The 23,767-nt window shown below is 40.8% G+C and overlaps 1 protein-coding gene across 1 annotated transcript in view; it reads right to left on the reverse strand.

The window, feature by feature from the left end:
- The window catches only part of LOC311104449 (A-type potassium channel modulatory protein DPP6-like), a gene marked incomplete at its 5' end in the record, with an annotated part of 187,995 nt that overhangs the window by 43,604 nt on the left and 120,624 nt on the right, over nt 1-23,767 (reverse strand). Inside the window, one exon of the mRNA XM_084146287.1 lies at nt 16,650-16,748. Coding sequence (XP_084002413.1) covers nt 16,650-16,748 — 99 coding nt within the window. The remainder of the gene's footprint in view (nt 1-16,649; nt 16,749-23,767) is intronic.

The following is a 23,767-nucleotide window of genomic DNA, read 5'->3' on the forward strand; positions in this document are numbered from 1 at the left end:
TAGAGTGCAATAGACGTTCCCCTTTCCAACAACACTTCAAAGACCATTTACCTTATGAATTTTCCCACTTAACCTTTTATGCATGCTATGATCTTGTACTACCACTTTCCCATAATCTCTTCTGAACCCTACAGACTGTATGCTTCGTACCACTGTGTGCTTAATTGACGCTTCAGGCAAGTCATTTTTCCCTTTCTAACTGTAGATGGCAGCTTCATTAGAATGAGATAACATCCACAGTCAGCGCTGCAGTGGCCACCAGGCTAGTTTCCAAAGAACTGAAGAAAAGCTTTAGGCTGCATCCCAATCCAATGATTATTATTGAAACATATGTATTATGTGTGTGCAATGCTTTTTTCAGTAAGGGATAAAACACTAAGGACAAAGCTAAAATATAACTATTTATTTAAATTATATCTTCTCCTCACCCTCATTTTTTTATTTGTGTTCTGTACTCCAAGTTTAATTCACTTAAAAACAAACAAATTCAAGCTTTGCACTTGCTGCAAACGCATAGTAAATCTGTCCAAAAAGTGCTTTGATGCCAAATAATTGCTTCAGAAACACTAAGTTCCCAGGCCTGTTGCATAATATGAGGATATCGTAGTCGACCCCTCAACGAACCATGTGAAGGACTATTCTCTAATTTCTCCGTCCCATTGTCCCATTCTTCTTCAGGGAGCTGCATCAGCCCATTCAGTCTGTTCAGGCTGTTCTGACGATGAGCGAGAGCATTCCTCGTCGTTTCAATCTTTCCTTTGTAAGTCCTGACTTCTGGTACTATGCCGCAGAAAGACCAGTCAACGTATCACTGTTTGATTTATAGTACCTCTAAGTGCCAACACTGAACACACCAAGAATACTCATACATTTATCCAAATATATACTGAACAAAAATATAAACGCAACATGCAACAATTTCTACGATTTTACTGAGTTACAGTTCATATAAGGAAATCAGTCAATTTAAATCAATTCATTAGGCCCTAATCTATGGATTTCACATGACTGGGAATACAGATATGCATCTGTGGGTCACAGATACCTTTGAAAAAAAAGTAGGGGGTAGATCAGAAGACCAGTCAGTATCTGGTGTGACCACCATTTATTTGCCTTATGCAGCACGACACATCTCCTTCGCATAGAGTTGATCAGGCTGTTGATGTGGCCTGTGGAATGTTGTCCCACTGCTCTTCAATGGCTGTGCGAAGTTGCTGGATATTGGCGGGAACTGGAACACGCTGTCTTACACTTCGATCCAGAACATCCCAAACATGCTCAATGGGTGACATGTCTGGTGAGTATGCAGGCCATGGTAAAACTGGGACATTTTCAGCTTCCAGGATTTGTGTACAGATCTTTGTGGCATGGGCCGTGCATTATCATGCTGAAACATGAGGTGATGGCGGCAGATGAATGGCACGACAATGGGCCTCCGGATTTCGTCACAGTATCTCTGTGCATTCAAATTGCACATGCAATACACATGCACCACGCAATACACATGGCGGCAGGTAGCTTAGTGGTTAAGAGCGTTGTGCCAGTAACCGAAAGGTCGCTGGTTCTAATCCCTGAGGTGACTAGGTGGAAAAATCTGTCGATGTGCCCTTGAGCAAGGCACTTAACCCTAATTGCTCCTGTAAGTCGCTCTGGATAAGAGCGTCTGCTAAATGACCAATTTATTTATTTATTTATTTATTATGGTCTGCGGTTGTGAGGCCAGTTGGACGTACTGCAAAATTCTCTAAAAGGACATTGGAGGCGGCTTATGGTAGAGAAATTAACATTCAATTCTCTGGCAACAGCTCTGGTAGACATTCCTGCAGTCAGCATGCCAATTGCACGCTCCCTCAAAACTTGAGACATCTGTTGCATTGTGTTGTGTGACAAAACTGCACATTTTAGAGTGGCCTTTTATTGTCCCCAGCACAAGGTTTCTTGATATGCCATACCTGTCAGGTGGATGGATTATCTTGGCAAAGGAGAGATGCTCACTAACAGTGATGTAAAACACATTTGTGCCCAAAATGTGATAGAAATAAGCTTTTTTGTGCGTATGAAAAATTTCTGGGATCTTTTATTTCAACTCATGAGACATGGGACCAACACTTTACATGTTGCGTTTATATTTTAGTTCAGTATAGATTTTTTTCTCTCACACATCTACACCCAATATCCCATAATGACAAAGTGAAAACATGGTTTTAGACATTTTTGCAAATGTATTTTAAATGAAATACAGAAATATCTCATTTACATAAGAATTTCACACCCCCGAGTCAATACTTTGTAGAAGCACCTTTGGCAGCGATTACAGCTGTGAGTCTTTCTGGGTAAGTCTCTATGTGCTTTCCACACCAGGATTGTGCAACATTTACCCATTATTATTTTATATTCTGTCAAATTGGTTGTTGATCATTGCTAGACAACAAATTTAAGGTCTTGCCATAGATTTTCAAGTACATTTAAGTCAAAACGGGCGGCAGGTAGCTTAGTGGTTAAGAGCGTTGTGCCAGTAACCGAAAGGTCGCTGGTTCTAATCCCCGAGCCGACTAGATGAAAGATCTGTCGATGTGCCCTTGAGCAAGGCACTTAACCCTAATTGCTCATGTAAGTCGCTCTGGATAAGAGCGTCTGCTAAATGACCAAAAAAAATAAATAAACTGCCACTCAGGAACATTCACTGTCTTCTTGGTAAGCAACTCCACTGTAGAATTGGCCTTGTGTTTTAAGTTATTGTCCTGCAGAAAGGTGAATTCATCTCCCAGTGTCTGGTAGAAAGCAGACTGAACAAGGTTTTTCTCAAGGATTTTGCCTGTCCTTAGCTCCATTCCGTTTCTTTTTTATCCTGAAAAACTCCCCAGTCCTGAAAATATGGAGAGTGGTACTCAGTAATGTGTTATATTGGATTTGCACTAAACATAACACTTTTATTCAGGACAAAAAGTAAATTGCTTTGCCACATCTTTGCGAGTATTACTTTAGTGGCAAGTTGCAAACAGGATGCATGATTTTGAATATTTTTTATTCTGTACAGGCTTCCTTCTTTTCACTCTGTTAATTAGGTTATTATTGTGGAGTAACTACAATGTTGTTGATCCATCCTCAGTTTTCTCCTATCATCACAGCCATTAAACTCTGTAACTGCTTAAAAGTCACCATTGGCCTCATGGTAAAATCCCTGAGCGGTGTCCTTCCTCTATGGCAACTGAGTTAGGAAGGACGCCTGTATCTTTGTATTGACTGAGTGTATTGATACATCATCCAAAGTGTAATTAATAACTTCACCATGCTCAAAGGGATATTCAATGTCTGCTTTTTTTTTTTTACCTATCTACCATCAGGTGCCCTTCTTTGCGAGGCATTGGAAAACCTCCCTGGTCTTTGTGGTTGAATCTGTGTTTGAAATTTACTGCACGACTGAGGGACCTTACAGATAATTGTATGTGTGGGGTACAGAGATGAGGTAGTCATTCAAAAATCATGTTAAACACTATTATTGCACACAGAGTGAATCCATGCAACATTTTATGTGACTTGTTAAGCAAATATTTAGGCTTGCCATAACAAAGGGTTGAATACTTATTGACTCAAGACATTTCAGCTTTTCATGTTTTATTTGTAAAAATTCCATTTTGACATTATGGGGTATTGTGTGTAGGCCAGTGACAAAAAAATCTAAATTGAATCCATTTTAAATTCAGGCTGTAACACAACAAAATGTGGAAAAAGTCAAGGGGTGTGAATACTTTCTGTAGGCACTTTAGTTAGCCTATGTCAATAAAAAATAAAAAATAAAGTTAATTAGTCTAGTTAGTCTAGCCAGCTATCTAAACTTGTAGTAATCATGGCCGGATTACCGACCGGGCACGCGCCCAGCGGCCCTGACCTCCAGGGTGCCCACATTGATTTTGTTAGTCACTCTCACTCAGATATGACATTAGCATGGCTTAAGTCATGGCAAAATGTTTAGAATTGCAGGAAATTCGCTTTTAAAACTGCAGAACTGTCTCCCCCTCAAGACATTTTAAGAAAGTTTAAGCTAATTTACTGCATTTCTATACAATTTAAAAACTTTAAAATGATACTTTGAGAAGAGCAAAAACAAGCAAAATTTACCCCAGCCATTATCACATTGGTTGCTGTAGCTTCATTCATCTCAGTCGATCCACAAAAACATGGCCTATAAGCGTGGGGGCAAACTATAATTTAATACATACAGAGGAATCTGTTAGCTTAAAAAAAAAAAAAAAAAACGTTTTTCTGTAAAACAATGAAGGCAGACTGTAGTTCAGATAGAGCCTGGTCAACCGTGGGGGCAATAGCATACACGACAGTATCATTGCCATACAAGTGCAGATTACATTTTTTTTACAGACAAGTCAACATTGTTAATGTAAACAGTAGAAAGTACAGGACCCATAATCGACCCCTGCGGGATGTATACCCTGAATTTAAATGGTTTAATTTTATACATTAATTACTGCTCAGGTTTCTCTTTAAGCTGCTACTTACCCTGTCTGTCTGTACAATTATGATTGATCTTTTAGGATGGAGGTCGGATTGTGAATAATATTCATGCATGTCTTACCCTCTATTGAGTTTTCTAGTCATCTTGAGGACGTATATTGAAGAAAACAAATACATATACTTCAACTTTTTCCAATGTATTTTCCTTTATTCCAGGCTCTACACCTCAACCCACGACTTGAAGAAACCGTTTACCATTTGAATAGGACGACCTTATCTCTGAAAGGGGCCATAGTCAAGCCTCCCTCATACAACAATACAATTCCACAGCAGAGAGCTTTGCCATAATATCGCTATAGCGTATTGCATGAACCCATTCCCCAAAGTAGGAGACGGGAGGGAATAGAAGTGTATGAGCTGCCGATGGCTCCTGTCCGGTGGGCTGGATGTGAGTTTTTACGTTGATTTATGGTTACCAGCAACACCGATCAAGGTCGCCTCTGAGACTCATTTTTTACCACCGGCCCATTGCTTGAATCCTACGAGTCCACCGGCTGGCATCAAACCAGCCCCATAACGGCAACATTAAACCTCCTTATCATGGCTTTCAATTTCTTAAAAAAAAAAAAAAATGTCTGCCTCAGAGGCACAGCACGCCGCTCAACGCAACAAGCAACAGTACAATTTGCATAGGGCAGCCTCGAGTAAATTACAATAAACATGAAAAGACTAAAAACACACAGAATGTGGTTTTGGTTTAACAGGAATATTTATTAGAATACCCGCTGTGAGGAAAGGGCTAATGCACAACATTGCATGAAGACATAATGAAGCTTCTTATTGAGGACATAATGAAGCTTCTTACTGAGGATATAGTGAAGCTTCTTATTGAGGACAGTGAGTGTGTTAAGATAATTCATAGGCCTATGAAGAGGCCTATAAAGCCATTTCTCGGGATGTGCTGTGAATTTTGTGTATGGTATAATGATTAGGATTATGGTACTGCTTAGCCTACTCTATGTTACACCATAACAGACTGCCATTTCCTAAAACCCCCAGAGTAAGCCCAACGATGTGTATTGGTATAGTTTTGGGTGCTTTGAATTAAATACTACATTCAAATTGATGGTATCAAAAGCACCAATAGCACTACCAATCCATCCTACCAATGTACAGTGGGGAGAACAAGTATTTGATACACTGCCGATTTTGCAGGTTTTCCTACTTACAAAGCATGTAGAGGTCTGTAATTTCTATCATAGGTACACTTCAACTGCGAGAGACGGAATCTAAAACAAAAATCCAGAAAATCACATTGTATGATTTTTAAGTAATTAATTTGCATTTTATTGCATGACATAAGTATTTGATCACCTACCAACCAGTAAGAATTCCGGCTCTCACAGACCTGTTAGTTTTTCTTTAAGAAGCCCTCCTGTTCTCCACTCATTACCTGTATTAACTGCACCTGTTTGAACTCATTACCTGTATAAAATATACCTGTCCACACACTCAATCAAACAGACTCCAACCTCTCCACAATGGCCAAGACCAGAGAGCTGTGTAAGGACATCAGGGATAAAATTGTAGACCTGCACAAGGCTGGAATGGGCTACAGGACAATAGGCAAGCAGCTTGGTGAGAAGGCAACAACTGTTGGCGCAATTATTAGAAAATGGAAGAAGTTCAAGATGACGGTCAATCACCCTCGGTCTGGGGCTCCATGCAAGATCTCACCTCGTGGGGCATCAATGATCATGAGGAAGGTGAGGGATCAACCCAGAACTACACAGCAGGACCTGGTCAATGACCTGAAGAGAGCTGGGACCACAGTCTCAAAGAAAACCATTAGTAACACACTACGCCGTCATGGATTAAAATCCTGCAGCGCACGCAAGGTCCCCCTGCTCAAGCCAGCGCATGTCCAGGCCCGTCTGAAGTTTGCCTATGACCATCTGGATGATCCAGAGGAGGAATGGGAGAAGGTCATGTGGTTTGATGAGACAAAAATAGAGCTTTTTGGTCTAAACTCCACTTGCCGTTTTTGGATGAAGAAGAAGGATGAGTACAACCCCAAGAACACCATCCCAACCGTGAAGCATGGAGATGGAAACATCATTCTTTGGGGATGCTTTTCTGCAAAGGGGACAGGACGACTGAACCGTATTGAGGGGAGGATGGATGGGGCCATGTATCGCGAGATCTTGGCCAACAACCTCCTTCCCTCAGTAAGAGCATTGAAGATGGGTCGTGGCTGGGTCTTCCAGCATGACAACGACCCGAAACACACAGCCAGGGAATCTAAGGAGTGGCTCCGTAAGAAGCATCTCAAGGTCCTGCAGTGGCCTAGCCAGTCTCCAGACCTGAACCCAATAGAACATCTTTGGAGGGAGCTGAAAGTCCGTATTGCCCAGCGACAGCCCCAAAACCTGAAGGATCTGGAGAAGGTCTGTATGGAGGAGTGGGCCAAAATCCCTGCTGCAGTGTGTGCAAACCTGGTCAAGACCTACAGGAAACGTATGATCTCTGTAATTGCAAACAAAGGTTTCTGTACCAAATATTATGTTCTGCTTTTCTGATATTTATGTCATGCAATAAAATGCAAATTAATTACTTAAAAATCATACAATGTGATTTTCTGGATTTCTGTTTTAGATTCCGTCTCTCACAGTTGAAGTGTACCTATGATAAAAATTATAGACCTCTAAATGCTTTGTAAGTAGGAAAACCTGCAAAATCGGCAGTGTATCAAATACTTGTTCTCCCCACTGTATGTTGATCAATCTCACTCTTTCATACGTCCCTTATATAAAACTGTGGCGGTGACCCATGCTCTCTATCTCTCTTCAAACACCAACTTGATGGTTCAAATCAAATCTATTCACATTTTATAACCACTAATAGAATTGGTAGTATTCTTAGTAATAACCTGATATGTACATAATAGGATATACAGTATAGATAATGAATGGATATACCATATACAGTGGGGAAAAAAAGTATTTAGTCAGCCACCAATTGTGCAAGTTCTCCCACTTAAAAAGATGAGAGAGGCCTGTAATTTTCATCATAGGTACACGTCAACTATGACAGACAAATTGAGAAAAAAAATCCAGAAAATCACATTGTAGGATTTTTAATGAATTTATTTGCAAATTATGGTGGAAAATAAGTATTTGGTCACCTACAAACAAGCAAGATTTCTGGCTCTCACAGACCTGTAACTTCTTCTTTAAGAGGCTCCTCTGTCCTCCACTCGTTACCTGTATTAATGGCACCTGTTTGAACTTGTTATCAGTATAAAAGACACCTGTCCACAACCTCAAACAGTCACACTTCAAACTCCACTATGGCCAAGACCAAAGAGCTGTCAAAGGACACCAGAAACAAAATTGTAGACCTGCACCAGGCTGGGAAGACTGAATCTGCAATAGGTAAGCAGCTTGGTTTGAAGAAATCAACTGTGGGAGCAATTATTAGGAAATGGAAGACATACAAGACCACTGATAATCTCCCTCGATCTGGGGCTCCACGCAAGATCTCACCCCGTGGGGTCAAAATGATCACAAGAACGGTGAGCAAAAATCCCAGAACCACACAGGGGGACCTAGTGAATGACCTGCAGAGAGCTGGGACCAAAGTAACAAAGCCTACCATCAGTAACACACTACGCCGCCAGGGACTCAAATCCTGCAGTGCCAGACGTGTCCCCCTGCTTAAGCCAGTACATGTCCAGGCCCGTCTGAAGTTTGCTAGAGTGCATTTGGATGATCCAGAAGAGGATTGGGAGAATGTCAGATGAAACCAAAATATAACTCGTCGTGTTTGGAGGACAAAGAATGCTGAGTTGCATCCAAAGAACACCATACCTACTGTGAAGCATGGGGGTGGAAACATCATGCTTTGGGGCTGTTTTTCTGCAAAGGGACCAGGACGACTGATCCGTGTAAAGGAAAGAATGAATGGGGCCATGTATCATGAGATTTTGAGTGAAAACCTCCTTCCATCAGCAAGGGCATTGGAGATGAAACATGGCTGGGTCTTTCAGCATGACAATGATCCCAAACACACCACCCGGGCAACGAAGGAGTGGCTTCGTAAGAAGCATTTCAAGGTCCTGGAGTGGCCTAGCCAGTTTCCAGATCTCAACCCCATAGAAAATCTTTGGAGGGAGTTGAAAGTCCGTGTTGCCAGCGACAGCCCCAAAACATCACTGCTCTAGAGGAGATCTGCATGGAGGAATGGGCCAAAATACCAGCAACAGTGTGTGAAAATCTTGTGAAGACTTACAGAAAACGTTTCACCTGTGTCATTGCCAACAAAGGGTATATAACAAAGTATTGAGAAACTTTTGTTATTGACCAAATACTTATTTTCCACCATAATTTGCAAATAAATTCATTAAAAATCCTACAATGTGATTTTCTGGAATTATTTTCCTCATTTTGTCTGTCATAGTTGACGTGTACCTATGATGAAAATTACAGGCCTCTCTCATCTTTTTAAGTGGGAGAACTTGCACAATTGGTGGCTGACTAAATACTTTTTTTCCCCACTGTAGATAATGAATGTGCCATGTCAAGTATGACTGTATTTACTAATATAAAGTGGGTAGTGTCTGGGTTGAGCAGTTGAATCAGAGAGGCTGCCATGATGATAAAAAAAGCTCCAGAATAAAAAATGGATCAAAAACCATGACAGGGTTGTGGTTGGCCGAGTTAGCTATGCTCAAAGAGTTTCCTATTAAATTACTAGCACTGGTCACTGAGGTTAAAGTGTGCTTCAAGGTTGTTGTTTTTTGTTAATGCAGTTTTTCTTTTCAAGATGGACACAACCACACAGACTACAGAGGAGAATGGCTGGATTGGTCAGATACTGCTGTAATCACTTAATGCCATTCAAATTAATTTAGAATGACCTGCTAGCCCAGGGTTTCCCAAACTCGGTCCTCGGGACCCCAAGGGGAGCACGTTTTGGTTTTTGCCCTAGCACTACACTGCTGATTAAAATAATCAACTAATCATCAAGCTTTGATCATTTGAATCCGCTGTGTAGTGTTTGGGGCAAAAGGTGCTCCCCTTGGGGTCCCGAGGACCAAGTTTGGGAAATGCTGTGCTAGCCATAGCCGCGGAAAGTAAAAAAAAAAAAAAGGTATGTTTTTTATTTATTTCGATTTTTCAGGGGGTGCTGCAGCACCCTCAGCACCCCCTGAAAAATAGAAATAAATAAAAAACGTACCTTTTTTAAAACCTTTTTTATTTTTTCACAAAAGTAGTGCACTGGGTCTTTACTAGTCCCCTATTAGCGGACTAATATAGCAGTCTGTAGCGCGGGCAAAAAAAATGAATCCTGGCCCCACCTCCAAACATCTTCCCGCGGCTACGGTGCTAGACAATTACAATCATAATCTGAATGTCATGAAAGACACTATTAAATGAAGCTGTAAAATGAAGCCGTAAAATGAAGCTTTGCCACTAGGGGGCACTACTTTGCTTGTGGTGCTGCTCAAATCACCACCCAGGTCAGTCATCAGCTCTGATCAAGGTTAAAATATACTTATTTGGCCAATCGTGTCTGTTTGCATGATGGCGTTCAGCAAATCTCTTCTCCCTACATGTTTAGCATACATCAGCCAGGAGGACAGTGTGTGTGGTGTGTGTGTCGACCAGTGTGTAGGAGTCAGTGTAGCAGGACAAGGTTATACTGCTTCATTCAAACAGAGAGCAGCTGCTAGAAACCATGCAATAATATTAACCAGGGTTTAATTTATCATTGCTGGATGAAAATGATGTTGAGGCTTTTGCCGCATGCGTTTCATTGTGATTTTATGCTAGAGATGGGCATACACAGAATATCAATGGGATATGCTAATTGCACAATTATGTAGTGGACTAAATCCAATGATGATGGGTGGTAGATTTGTTTAGAATGGTGATGAGGGTCTTTAAAGCTGAAATCCTTTATGGTGAAACAGCCACGTACGTTTGCGATATTACGACAACAAAGAAGTTACTGCAAACAACGAACACTGTTTTTTCATAATTGCACGAGCGATAGAGGAGCACAATATGTACTGCAATTATTTTTTACCATGCTGCGGAATGCTCCTCAGCTCCGCAACAAAAACAATAACAACGGTGGTGAGGCGGCCATGGCGCTGTTTCTGCCTACTGCGGATGCCATCTTTAAGGGCAAATAGATACAGAAGTAGCCTGGTGCCAGATCTCTTTGTGCTGTGGCCAACTTCTATGGTCATTGTGGCATGACAATAACCATAGGAGTTGGCAAGACCGCACAAACAGATCTGAGACCAGGCTAATGTAGGAGAGTTCCATAGAGGCAAAAAGTGATGCAAGGTTCCTGTTATAGATTGTGATGAAACAAGGTTACTGTTATTTATGGGTTGCATGTTTCGTCACAATATTGTTTTGAAAGTTCGTTTTGGACTGATGCCAGACTGAGCATTCTACTCAATGCATCGTCAATGAGCGCTAATGAAGATTTCATCAAAAGTGCATTACAGTGGCTTGGAAATACAATGACATTCAAAAGGAGGCAAATAATTAGCAGGAAAAACATTTGTCATCATTTTGATGTCTGTCACCAGATTAACTTTAGACGCAGTATAATGTTAGCTAGCTAGCTAAGATTGAGGGGGGGGGGGGGGGGGGGGCTCCCGGATTTTTGCTAGCTAACGTCAGTATTGCTAGCTGTTTTTGACGAACTTTGCTAGCTAATGACAATATTGCCATCTGTCTAAAGTAATTTTGACGACATTTTAATGCTGGCAAAGTTGTTTCCTACTAAATATTTGACTACTTTAGCAATGTCATTCTATTTCCAGGCAAAATAGTGTAATTTAGACTAAACAGTAGTTAGCATCCGTCCAGAATGACTGGGTTTATCACCACTTTAGGGCACCACTGTGGCTTGAGAACATTCATAACAATGGCATGACGCAACCGAGGTGCAACATATTAATTGTGATGAAACAAGGTTTCTGTTATAAATTGTGATGAAACAAGGTTTCTGTTACAGATTTACATTTTAGTCATTTAGCAGACGCTCTTATCCAGAGCGACTTACAGTTAGTGAGTGCATATATTTTCATACTGGCCCCCCCGGGAAACGAACCCACAACCCTGGCGTTGCAAGCGCCATGCTCTACCAACTGAGCTACAGGGGACTTGATAAAACAAGGTTCCTGATATAGATTGTGATAAAACAAGGTTACTGTCAGTGGTGGAAAAAGTACCCAATCGTCATACTTGAGTAAAAGTAAAGATACTTAAATAGAAAATTACTCAAGTAAAAGTTAGTCACCCAGTAAAATACTACTTGAGTAAAAGTATTTGGTTTTAAATATACTGAAGTATCAAAAGTAAAAGTATAAATCATTTCAAATTCCTTACATTAAGTAAAAAAGACAACACCTTTTTCTTGTTTTTTAAATTTATTTATGGCCAGCCAGGGGCACACTCCAACACTCAGACATCATTTACAAACAAAGCATTTGTGTTTAGTGAGTCCGCCAGATCAGAGGCAGTAGGGATGACCTACTGCCTCTGATGAATGGACCATTTTCCTGTCCTGCTAAGCATTCAAAATGTAACAAGTATCTTTGGGTGTCAGGGAAAATGTATGGAGTAAAAAGTACGTTATTTTCTTTCATAATGTAGTGAAGTAAAAGTTGTCAAAAATATAAATAGTAGAGTACAGATAACCCCCAAAACTACTTAAGTGGTACTTTAAAGTAATTTTACTTAAGTACTTTACACCACTGGTTACTGTTGTGATAAAATAAGGCCGCAGGGCTATTCAAATCGCAACACCTTCATCAGTAGCTTGTGTTGTCTGAATTCATAATGAACACAGCTTATACTGCCATAAAATACCTCCAAAAGGATTTTGACTTATCAGCAACAAAATAAACTCATTGATTCATTATAAATTCTAGAGGTTAAATCACAAATGTCTCCCGGGAAATTGATTGATGGCTCAAGAAAACCAGGGACGGCGATAAATATGTAATTCCAGGCTAAATTAGGTTTACAAAAAATGTCAATTCCAGTCCTGTCCTCGGAAGCCAATAATTGCAAATGTTCCAGACAGTTCTGAATGCTCTGCGTTCTAAACATCGCTAAGGCTAAATGAATATGACACGTTAACGAACATAAAATAATCAGTCGATAATGGACCTCTAGTCTCTTTCCTGCATCTACAGGCTCTCTAAGAATACTTACTCTGCAGGCAGGGTTGTTGTCTGTCAACCATAAACAGCTACAGTAGAAAGGCATGTCTTTAAGATGACTCCCATTTCATGGTGGCTGCGTAGGCTACAGTATAGCTTATCAAAGTGACAGAACGCAGCATTCTATTGACACAGGAAAATACTATTTTTTATTTATTTCACCTTTATTTAACCAGGTAAGCCAGTTGAGAACAAGTTCCCATTTACAACTGCGACCTGGCCAAGATAAAGCAAAGCAGTGCGATAAAAACAACAGAGTTACATATGGGGTAAAACAAAACATAAAGTCAAAAATACAACAGAAAATATATATACAGTGTGTGCAAATGTAGCAAGTTATGGAGGTAAGGCAATAAATAGGCTATAGTGCAAAATAATTACAATTAGTATTAACACTGGAATGATAGATGTGCAAGAGATGATGTGCAAATAGAGATACTGGGGTGCAAATGAGCAAAATAAATAACAATATAGGGATGAGGTAGTTGGGTGGGCTAATTTCAGATGGGCTGTGTACAGGTGCAGTGATCGGTAAGCTGCTCTGACAACTGATGCTTAAAGTTAGTGAGGGAGATAAGAGTCTCCAGCTTCAGAGATTTTTGCAATTCGTTCCAGTCATTGGCATCAGAGAACTGGAAGGAATGGCGGCCAAAGGAGGTGTTGGCTTTGGGGATGACCAGTGAGTGATACCTGCTGGAGCGCAAAGCAGGTGGGTGTTGCTATGGTGACCAATGAGCTAAGATAAGGCGGGGATTTGCCTAGCAGTGATTTATAGATGGCCTGGAGTCAGTGGGTTTGGCGACGAACATGTAGTGAGGACCAGCCAACAAGAGCGTACAGGTCACAGTGGTGGGTAGTGTATTGGGCTTTGGAGACAAAACGGATGGCACTGTGATAGACTACATCCAATTTGCTGAGTAGAGTGTTGGAGGCTATTTTGTAAATGACATCGCCGAAGTCAAGGATCGGTAGGATAGTCAGTTTTACGAGGGCATGTTTGGCAGCATGAGTGAAGGAGGCTTTGTTGCGAAATAGGAAGCCGATTCTAGATTTAACTTGGAGATTCTTAATGTGAGTCTGGAAGGAGAGTTTACAGTCTAACCAGACACCTAGGTATTTGTAGTTGTCCACATACGCTAGGTCAGACCCGTTGAGAGTAGTGATTCTAGTCGGGTGGGTGGGTGCCAGCAGCGTTCGATTGAAGAGCATGCATTTAGTTTTACTAGTGTTTAAGAGCAGTTGGAGGCTACTGAAAGAGTGTTGTATGGCATTGAAGCTCGTTTGGAGGTTTGTTAACACAGTGTCCAATGAAGGGCCAGATGTATACAAAATGGTGTCGTCTGCGTAGAGGTGGATCTGAGAGTCACCAGCAGCAAGAGCGACATCATTGATATACACAGAGAAAAGAGTCGGCCCAAGAATTGAACCCTGTGGCACCCCCATAGAGACTGCCATAGGTCCAGACAACAGGCCCTCCGATTTGACACATTGAACTCTATTTGAGAAGTAGTTGGTGAACCAGGCGAGGCAGTCATTTGAGAAACCAAGGCTATTTAGTCTGCCAATAAGAATGTGGTGGTTGACAGAGTCGAAAGCCTTGGCCAGGTCGATGAAGACGGCTGCGCAGTACTGTCTATTATCGATTGCGGTTATAATATCGTTTAGGACCTTGAGCGTGGCTAAAGTGCATCCATGACCAGCTCGGAAACCGGATTGCATAGCGGAGAAGGTACGGTGGGATTCGAAATGGTCGGTGATCTGTTTGTTAACTTGGCTTTCAAAAACGTTCGAAGGGCAGGGCAGGATGGATTTAGGTCTGTAACAGTTTGGATCTAGAGTGTCACCCCCTTTGAAGAGGGGGATGACCGCGGCAGCTTTCCAATCTCTGGGGATCTCAGACGTTACGAAAGAGAGGTTGACCAGGCTAGTAATAGGGGTTGCGACAATTTCGGCGGCTAGTTTTAGAAAGAAAGGGCCCAGATTGTCTAGCCCAGATGATTTGTAGGGGTCCAGATTTTGCAGCTCTTTCAGAACATCAGCTGTCTGAATTTGTGTGAAGGAGAAGCGGGGGGGGGGGGGGGGGGGGGTCATGGGCAAGTTGCAGCGGAGGGTGCAGAGTTGGTGGCCAAGGTAGTGGTAGTCAGGTGGAAAGCATGACCAGCCGTAGCAAAATGCTTGTTGAAATTCTCGATTATTGTAGATTTATCGGTGGTGATAGTGTTTCCTAGCCTCAATGCAGTGGGCAGCTGGGAGGAAGTGCTCTTATTCTCCATGGACTTTACAGTGTCCCAAAACTATAGTATTAATTGCTTGGTGTTTCATGCAGTGAGGAACATTTCCTGAGAAAAATTACTTTTAAAGAAGCACAGATCATCCATCCAAACAGCGTACTTTTTTGCCGTTTGCTGCAACTCACTAACTTTCATAGATTTCTCAACCATTTTGTGGGCCCCAAGAAACACTGGGTATAAGACAGTCACTACTGATCAGATATTACTGAATTGGTGAAAGCAGTATGTTTAGAGCTTTGATTTCAACCATCTAAATGTGTCAGATCAGTGATTATATCAAGGAGGGGAAAGGAAGAATAAAGAAAGGAAGCTTTCTATAGTACTTGAACAGGCTTGGACATACTCAGTGTACTCTCTACCATCTGCACCCTCGCTAGGAAAGACTACTGGCTGATAGGAGAAGACAGCTTCATTAGGCATGAGTTATATCAAAGCTGCTTCATTAATGCCTCTAGGAGTCAGGCTCTGATCATTCTATTCAATCCAGCAGTACGTTAATATAATGTGTCTGCTCTGTTTCAACAGTTGCAATCGAAACTTTGTTTTATTTTATTTTACAGGCAACATGTCCAACTAGAATACATACTTCACTTTCATTTGATCGACTGGAGACTTCAAGTACGCTTTTACTGTTTTACGCAGGAGGATAGAGCATGTCCTGTCAACCCCTCTTATCCTTGACCTTTTTCGACTATACTGACTTCTACCCACTGGCTGACACGCATACACACGTAGCTAGCTCTAATTGGCATGCTGTCATCTTTGGCTTGGCTGAGAAAGTGGTCTCAGAAAAACACTGGTTCCATTTAATGGAACCCTTTTAGGCAGTCGCTAGAGGACTGAGCACATACATTGGGAATCTCGAACTCTGTTCAACACGGACTCTAAAAACCCAGTGAGATTCCACTTTTTAATAATCTGAGTTGGTCAGATCACCCATAGTATCACCCCTCTGTATATAACAGAGCACCAGTCAGGGCTCCTTACTAATGTTGATTCAACACAGTAACATACATTATTACAGCATGGTTGTTAACATTTAGAGATGAGCTGGTGTATTCGATTCACTGATCCGAGAGTGGTAAAACTAGTTCGGGTGCCACCCCTATCAAGACAGTGAGATGAGCCATTTCACATGACATTGATTTAACACACACTCATTACACTGTGTTTGCTAACATCTAAAGATGAGCTGATTCACTGATGGGCAATAAGATCATTGGTGCAGAAGGTGTTGTTAGTAGAACAAAGGGCTCAATCGATGTTATTCATACCGTTGCAATAATGATTCCAAATCCATGCTAGCAGTGTAGGAAGTGGAAGTGTTCCATTCAATTCAATGGAACTCAGTGTTGAACATTTCCTGATGTTCAGTTCAACCTATAAATCGACCAACTGAAAACAGAGTTCCTACTATATAGTCACGATCGCCTTAGTTATTTGACTGCCAACCCCAACAGACGTTGAGTTATTCTTCAAAATGTGTCGTCAACTCAGGTTAATTAGCATAACAAAATAGATTTACCTTTTGGTGGGAAATGTATAACTCTGTTTGAATGTCCACAGTGAATACATGACGTGTCACCCATATGGATGTCCCACGCCCACCCCTCTCCTAACACCAATAGAGTACTCACTGTTGATCCACTTGGCCTCAGGGTCGTGAACCTTGAAGTCCTTCCTGAAGATGTCCCCCACGGTCAGTTTCCCCTTGAGGGCCAAGCTGTCATCATCGCCTGCAAAGGAAAAAGTGAAAACAAATTTTAAATAAATGTTTTATCTATTTAAAATTTGGAGCACTATCGATTAGAACTAAATAATAGCAGAGGGTCCTTTGAAGATGAACACATATTTGTTTGAATTAATTACAGAAACACCACACACAATTGAAGAAGCCATTTGGGGGAAAGTCAGCATATTGTTATTTGTGTCAATGTCTGGATGGTAGAACTGGTACTGAGATTGAGGCCAGAAACAACAGTTTTATCCTGACACGCTGCTTTACGGTCAGGCCTCAAGCCAAGCAAGCTCATTATCTCCCTGAGACGACAGTGTGGAGTACATAGAGTTATACACACTAGAAGGGGGTACATCCTATCTTTCCTCTAGTGTTTAGAACTATCTTTCCACTAGTGTTAACTCTTTCCTCTAGTGTTTACAACTACAGTGGGGAAAGAAATGATTTAGTCAGCCACCAATTGTGCAAGTTCTCCCACTTAAAAAGATGAGAGAGGCCTGTAATTTTCATCATAGGTACACGTCAACTATGACAGACAAAATGAGATTTTTTCTCTCCAGAAAATCACATTGTAGGATTTTTAATGAATTTATTTGCAAATTATGGTGGAAAATAAGTATTTGGTCAATAACAAAAGTTTCTCAATACTTTGTTATATACCCTTTGTTGGCAATGACACAGGTCAAAGGTTTTCTGTAAGTCTTCACAAGGTTTTCATACACTGTTGCTGGTATTTTGGCCCATTCCTCCATGCAGATCTCCTCTAGAGCAGTGATGTTTTGGGGCTGTCGCTGGGCAACACAGACTTTCAACTCCCTCCAAAGATTTTCTATGGGGTTGAGATCTGGAGACTGGCTAGGCCACTCCAGGACCTTGAAATGCGTCTTACGAAGCCACTCCTTCGTTGCCCGGGCGGTGTGTTTGGGATCATTGTCATGCTGAAAGACCCAGCCACGTTTCATCTTCAATGCCCTTGCTGATGGAAGGAGGTTTTCACTCAAAATCTCACGATACATGGCCCCATTCATTCTTTCCTTTACACGGATCAGTCGTCCTGGTCCCTTTGCAGAAAAACAGCCCCAAAGCATGATGTTTCCACCCCCATGCTTCACAGTAGGTATGGTGTTCTTTGGATGCAACTCAGCATTCTTTGTCCTCCAAACACGACGAGTTGAGTTTTTACCAAAAAGTTCTATTTTGGTTTTTTCTCAATTTGTCTGTCATAGTTGACGTGTACCTATGATGAATATTACAGGCCTCTCTCATCTTTTTAAGTGGGAGAACTTGCACAATTGGTGGCTGACTAAATACCTTTTTCCCCCACTGTATCTTTCCTCTAGTGTTTTTAACTATTTCCTTTAGTGTTTATAACTATCTTTCCACTAGTGTTTATAACGCTATTTTTCCTCTAGTGTTTATAACTATTTCCTTTAGTGAAATTAACTATCTTTCCTCTGGTGATTATAACTATCTTTCCTCTAGTGTTGATAACTATCTTTCATCTAGTGTTTATAACCATCTTTCCTCTAGTGTTTATAACTATATCTTTCCTTTAGTGTTTATAACTCTTTCCTGTAGTGTTTATAACTCTTTCCTGTAGTGTTTATAACTATCTTTCCTGTAGTGTTTATAACTATCTTTCCTCTAGTGTTTATAACTATATCTTTCCTTTAGTGTTTATAACTCTTTCCTGTAGTGTTTATAACTCTTTCCTGTAGTGTTTATAACCATCTTTCCTCTAGTGTTTATAACCATCTTTCCTCTAGTGTTTATAACTATATCTTTCCTTTAGTGTTTATAACCCTCTTTCCTCTAGTGTTTATAACTATCTTTCCTCTAGTGTTTATAACTCAATCTTTCCTCTAGTGTTTATAACTCAATCTTTCCTTTAGTGTTTATAACGCTATATTTCTTCTAGTGTTTATAACTGTCTTTCCTTTAGTGTTCATAACTCTTTCCTCCAGTGTTTATAACTCTTTCCTTTAGTGTTTATAACTCTTTCCTCCAGTGTTTATAACTCTTTCCTTTAGTGTTAATAACAATCTTTCCTCTAGTGTTTACAACCATCTTTCCTCTCGTGTTTATAACCATCTTTCCTTTAGTGTTTATAACTATTTCCTTTAGTGTTTATAACAATCTTTCCGCTAGTGATTATAACTCAATCTTTCCTTTAGTGTTTATAACGCTATCTTTCTTCTAGTGTTTATAACTGTCTTTCCTTTAGTGTTCATAACTCTTTCCTCCAGTGTTTATAACTCTTTCCTTTAGTGTTTATAACTCTTTCCTCTAGTGTTTTTAACTATCTTTCCTCTAGTGTTTCTAACTATCTTTCCTTTAGTGTTTATAACTATCTTTCCTCTAGTGTTTATAACTATCTTTCCTCTAGTGTTTATAACTATCTTTCCTTTAGTGTTTATAACTATCGTTCCTCTAGTGTTTATAACTATCTTTCCTCTAGTGTTTATAACTATCTTTTCTCTAGTGTTTTTAACTATCTTTCCTCTAGTGTTTATAACTATCTTTCCTCTAGTGTTTATAACTATCGTTCCTCTAGTGTTTATAACTATCTTTCCTCTAGTGTTTATAACTATCTTTCCTCTAGTGTTTCTAACTATCTTTCCTCTAGTGTTTATAACTATCGTTCCTCTAGTGTTTATAACTATCGTTCCTCTAGTGTTTATAACTATCTTTCCTCTAGTGTTTATAACTATCGTTCCTCTAGTGTTTGTAACTATCGTTTCTCTAGTGTTTATAACTATCGTTCCTCTAGTGTTTATAACTATCTTTCCTCTAGTGTTTATAACCATCTTTCCTCTAGTGTTTATAACTATCTTTCCTCTAGTGTTTCTAACTATCTTTCCTCTAGTGTTTATAACTATCGTTCCTCTAGTGTTTATAACAATCGTTCCTCTAGTGTTTATAACTATCTTTCCTCTAGTGTTTATAACTATCGTTCCTCTAGTGTTTATAACTATCGTTTCTCTAGTGTTTAAAACTATCGTTCCTCTAGTGTTTATAACTATCTTTCCTCTAGTGTTTATAACCATCTTTCCTCTAGTGTTTATAACTATCTTTCCTCTAGTGTTTATAACTATCTTTCCTCTAGTGTTTATAACCATTGTTCCTCTAGTGTTTATAACTCTATGGTGGAGGACAAGAAGCACCACCGGGTGCTGCATTCTTCTATATGGCATCTTTATATGACGTCATTGAGCCTTCCTTTGTACAACAAATGCGGTGAAGATACACGCTCAGATAAGGGGAGCTGTGAATAAGGTTTATGGGTAAAAACTCAATGGGTGTGACTAGTGACACGTCTGCATCTATTCCCTTCACTGACAATGCTATTCAAAACACTGACAAAACAAGACGAAATACATGAGTATTTTCAACACATTGTAATCTGCAATTACATCGTCACAACTTCTCTTTACATTGTCCTGTCAGGGTGGCAGACTATACTTCTCAAGAAATGAATAGTAAGACTAAAGCCCGCTAGGCTCTGGTTAAACCAATAGATGATCTGATCAGTGAAACGGGCTGGTGTATTTAAACTAGATGTATGGGGTAACCGGATTCATTTCCACATAATTCAAACCATCTGATCTGATCGCATGAGCTCTCCGTCTGACGTGCGACTCCTTTTCAGATATTCATACGAGGGATGAAAAAAAGCTAAATGCAATAACAGATTTGTTTAATTTTGTTTCCATAGCGGAGATATTCAGTCACTTAGAGAGAATAAGGAGGAGATCTGTAGAGGAGGGAACTGTAGCTAAACCTATGTAGCTAAACTGTAGCTAAACGTCAACTATGACAGACAAATTGAGATTTTTTTCTCTCCAGAAAATCACATTGTAGGATTTTTTATGAATTTATTTGCAAATTATGGTGGAAAATAAGTATTTGGTCACCTACAAACAAGCAAGATTTCTGTCTCTCACAGACCTGTAACTTCTTCTTTAAGAGGTTCCTCTGTCCTCCACTCGTTACCTGTATTAATGGCACCTGTTTGAACTTGTTATCAGTATAAAAGACACCTGTCCACAACCTCAAACAGTCACACTCCAAACTCCACTATGGCCAAGACCAAAGAGCTGTCAAAGGACACCAGAAACAAAATTGTAGACCTGCACCAGGCTGGGAAGACTGAATCTGCAATAGGTAAGCAGCTTGGTTTGAAGAAATCAACTGTGGGAGCAATTATTAGGAAATGGAAGACATACAAGACCACTGATAATCTCCCTCGATCTGGGGCTCCACGCAAGATCTCACCCCGTGGGGTCAAAATGATCACAAGAACGGTGAGCAAAAATCCCAGAACCACACGGGGGGAGCTCGTGAATGACCTGCAGAGAGCTGGGACCAAAGTAACAAAGCCTACCATCAGTTACACACTACGCCGCCAGGGACTCAAATCCTGCAGTGCCAGACGTGTCCCCCTGCTTAAGCCAGTACATGTCCAGGCCCATCTGAAGTTTGCTAGAGTGCATTTGGATGATCCAGAAGAGGATTGGGAGAATGTCATATGGTCAGATGAAACCAAAATAGAACTTTTTGGTAAAAACTCAACTCGTCGTGTTTGGAGGACAAAGAATGCTGAGTTGCATCCAAAGAACACCATACCTACTGTGAAGCATGGGGGTGGAAACATCATGCTTTGGGGCTGTTTTTCTGCAAAGGGACCAGGACGACTGATCCGTGTAAAGGAAAGAATGAATGGGGCCATGTATCGTGAGATTTTGAGTGAAAACCTCCTTCCATCAGCAAGGGCATTGAAGGTGAAACGTGGCTGGGTCTTTCAGCATGACAATGATCCCAAACACACCGCCCGGGCAACGAAGGAGTGGCTTCGTAAGAAGCATTTCAAGGTCCTGGAGTGGCCTAGCCAGTCTCCAGATCTCAACCCCATAGAAAATCTTTGGAGGGAGTTGAAAGTCTGTGTTGCCAAGCGACAGCCCCAAAACATCACTGCTCTAGAGGAGATCTGCATGGAGGAATGGGCCAAAATACTAGCAACAGTGTGTGAAAACCTTGTGAAGACTTACAGAAAACGTTTGACCTGTGTCATTGCCAACAAAGGGTATATAACAAAGTATTGAGAAACTTTTGTTATTGACCAAATAGTTATTTTCCACCATAATTTGCAAATAAATTCATTAAAAATCCTACAATGTGATTTTCTGGAATTTTTTTTCTCATTTTGTCTGTCATAGTTGACGTGTACCTATGATGAAAATTACAGGCCTCTCTCATCTTTTTAAGTGGTAGAAATTGCACAATTGGTGGCTGACTAAATACTTTTTTTTGAGGTCAGTTTATTGTTGAGTGAAGTGACACAAAATTTAGAAGCAACCTGAGACAAAATTGTATTTTCAGTACCATAATCCCATCACTTGATGCTCTTGCACAGGTTGCAATAATAGAAGCAATTTTTTCTGCCCTTTTATTACATAGAAGTATTACTTCAGAACAGATAATGTTAGGTCAGAAAACCTCAACCTTTCTTTATTGTGTCCAAAGCCAAAGTCAGAGAAAAGTGCATTTGAAGATAAATTGGTAAATCCATTTAAGCTGTTCCCCTGGGTTTTTAAAGTAACGGCGTTCGGCGCTAAATGCTAACTTTGTTTGGCCAAGACTGTTAGAATTATTTTCTAGTCTTGAACCTGCTCTAGCCTGCCGAGCTCCGGAGCCCCGCCGTGTGCGGAGCGGGGGGAGAGATGAGGCGAAGAGATGAAGAAGGAGATGAAACCAGCATGGGGTCTGACTACCCATTGGGGATTGCCTATTAAATATGCTTGGGCTTTTTTCCGTTACTGGTTCAATCATATCTTTCCTCCACCATCCACCCCCTACCTGCAATGAGATAATTATTAATATGTTCTGCATCTTAAATTCACAAGCGTGCTGGACCTTAATAGCTGTTTAAGACGTGTGAAAGAGTGATGTGAGTGTGGCGCCATGAAGGTGTGCATAGAAATGTAAGGGTGTGAGAGAGGTGGAAAAGGCACACCGAGATGAAGGTTATTGTTTTTCCTCATGAATCTTACATTTTTACATTTAAGTCATTTAGCAGACGCTCTTATCCAGAGCGACTTACAGTTAGTGAGTGCATACATTTTCATACTGGCCCCCCGTGGGAATCGAACCCACAACCCTGGCGTTGCAAGCGCCATGCTCTACCAGCTGAGCTACAGGGGACTCGTGGGGGCAGCTCTGCAGAGTGGTCACTAGCTGGCTGATTTTAAACCTAACCCTAAACACAATACTAACCCTAATGCCTGACCTTAAATTAAGACCAAAAAGCTAATTTTTGTTTTCCAGATTATTTACAATATAGACAATTTTGACAATCTAGCGGAAATCGCTCAGACTCATTCCAATAAACGTCAACCTTCCAAAGAGAAAAGCATGTATACAGATAGATATTCATTGTCATCGTCATCATTCAACACATGCATACTTTCACAAATGAATAGATTATGCAATTGCACACACACACACACACACACACACACACATACACACACACACACAGAGCTGGGTCTGAGGACAATTGTCCCCACAGAGTCTCTTATGTCACATCTTTCCCTGTTCCCTTGGTGACAGTGGCCGTGTTCAGAAACACGTCCTTCCTCCCTTGTTTGCTGGAGGTAAGCACAGATCTATAAGTGATTGTATAGCTGAAAGCAAGGTTATCACCCTCTTACTGACACGAATCTAATCAATTAAAATCAGTGATTACTTCAAGAAAGGTAGAGAGCAAAGGTGCATTTGTGAAGTATTTGAACAAGGCCAGTCCCCTTTTTCACCAAGACAGCTCATGGGAGGTTCCCGAGACAAACTACACGAGTCCTCTCAAAGGATCACCACGCAAGCAGTCACTCTTGTCTCCGGAGAGGCAACAACCAACGTGTCATGGCCGCCTGTCGTGCCCAATCTGAACACAACACTCTGTGCCACACATGTTCCCTCTCCGGGGATTTTGAGAAGCAAATTGCCTCATTAACACACACC

The sequence above is a fragment of the Coregonus lavaretus genome, assembly GCF_964263955.1.
Source record: "Coregonus lavaretus genome assembly, chromosome: 2".
Lineage (NCBI taxonomy): Eukaryota > Metazoa > Chordata > Actinopteri > Salmoniformes > Salmonidae > Coregonus > Coregonus lavaretus.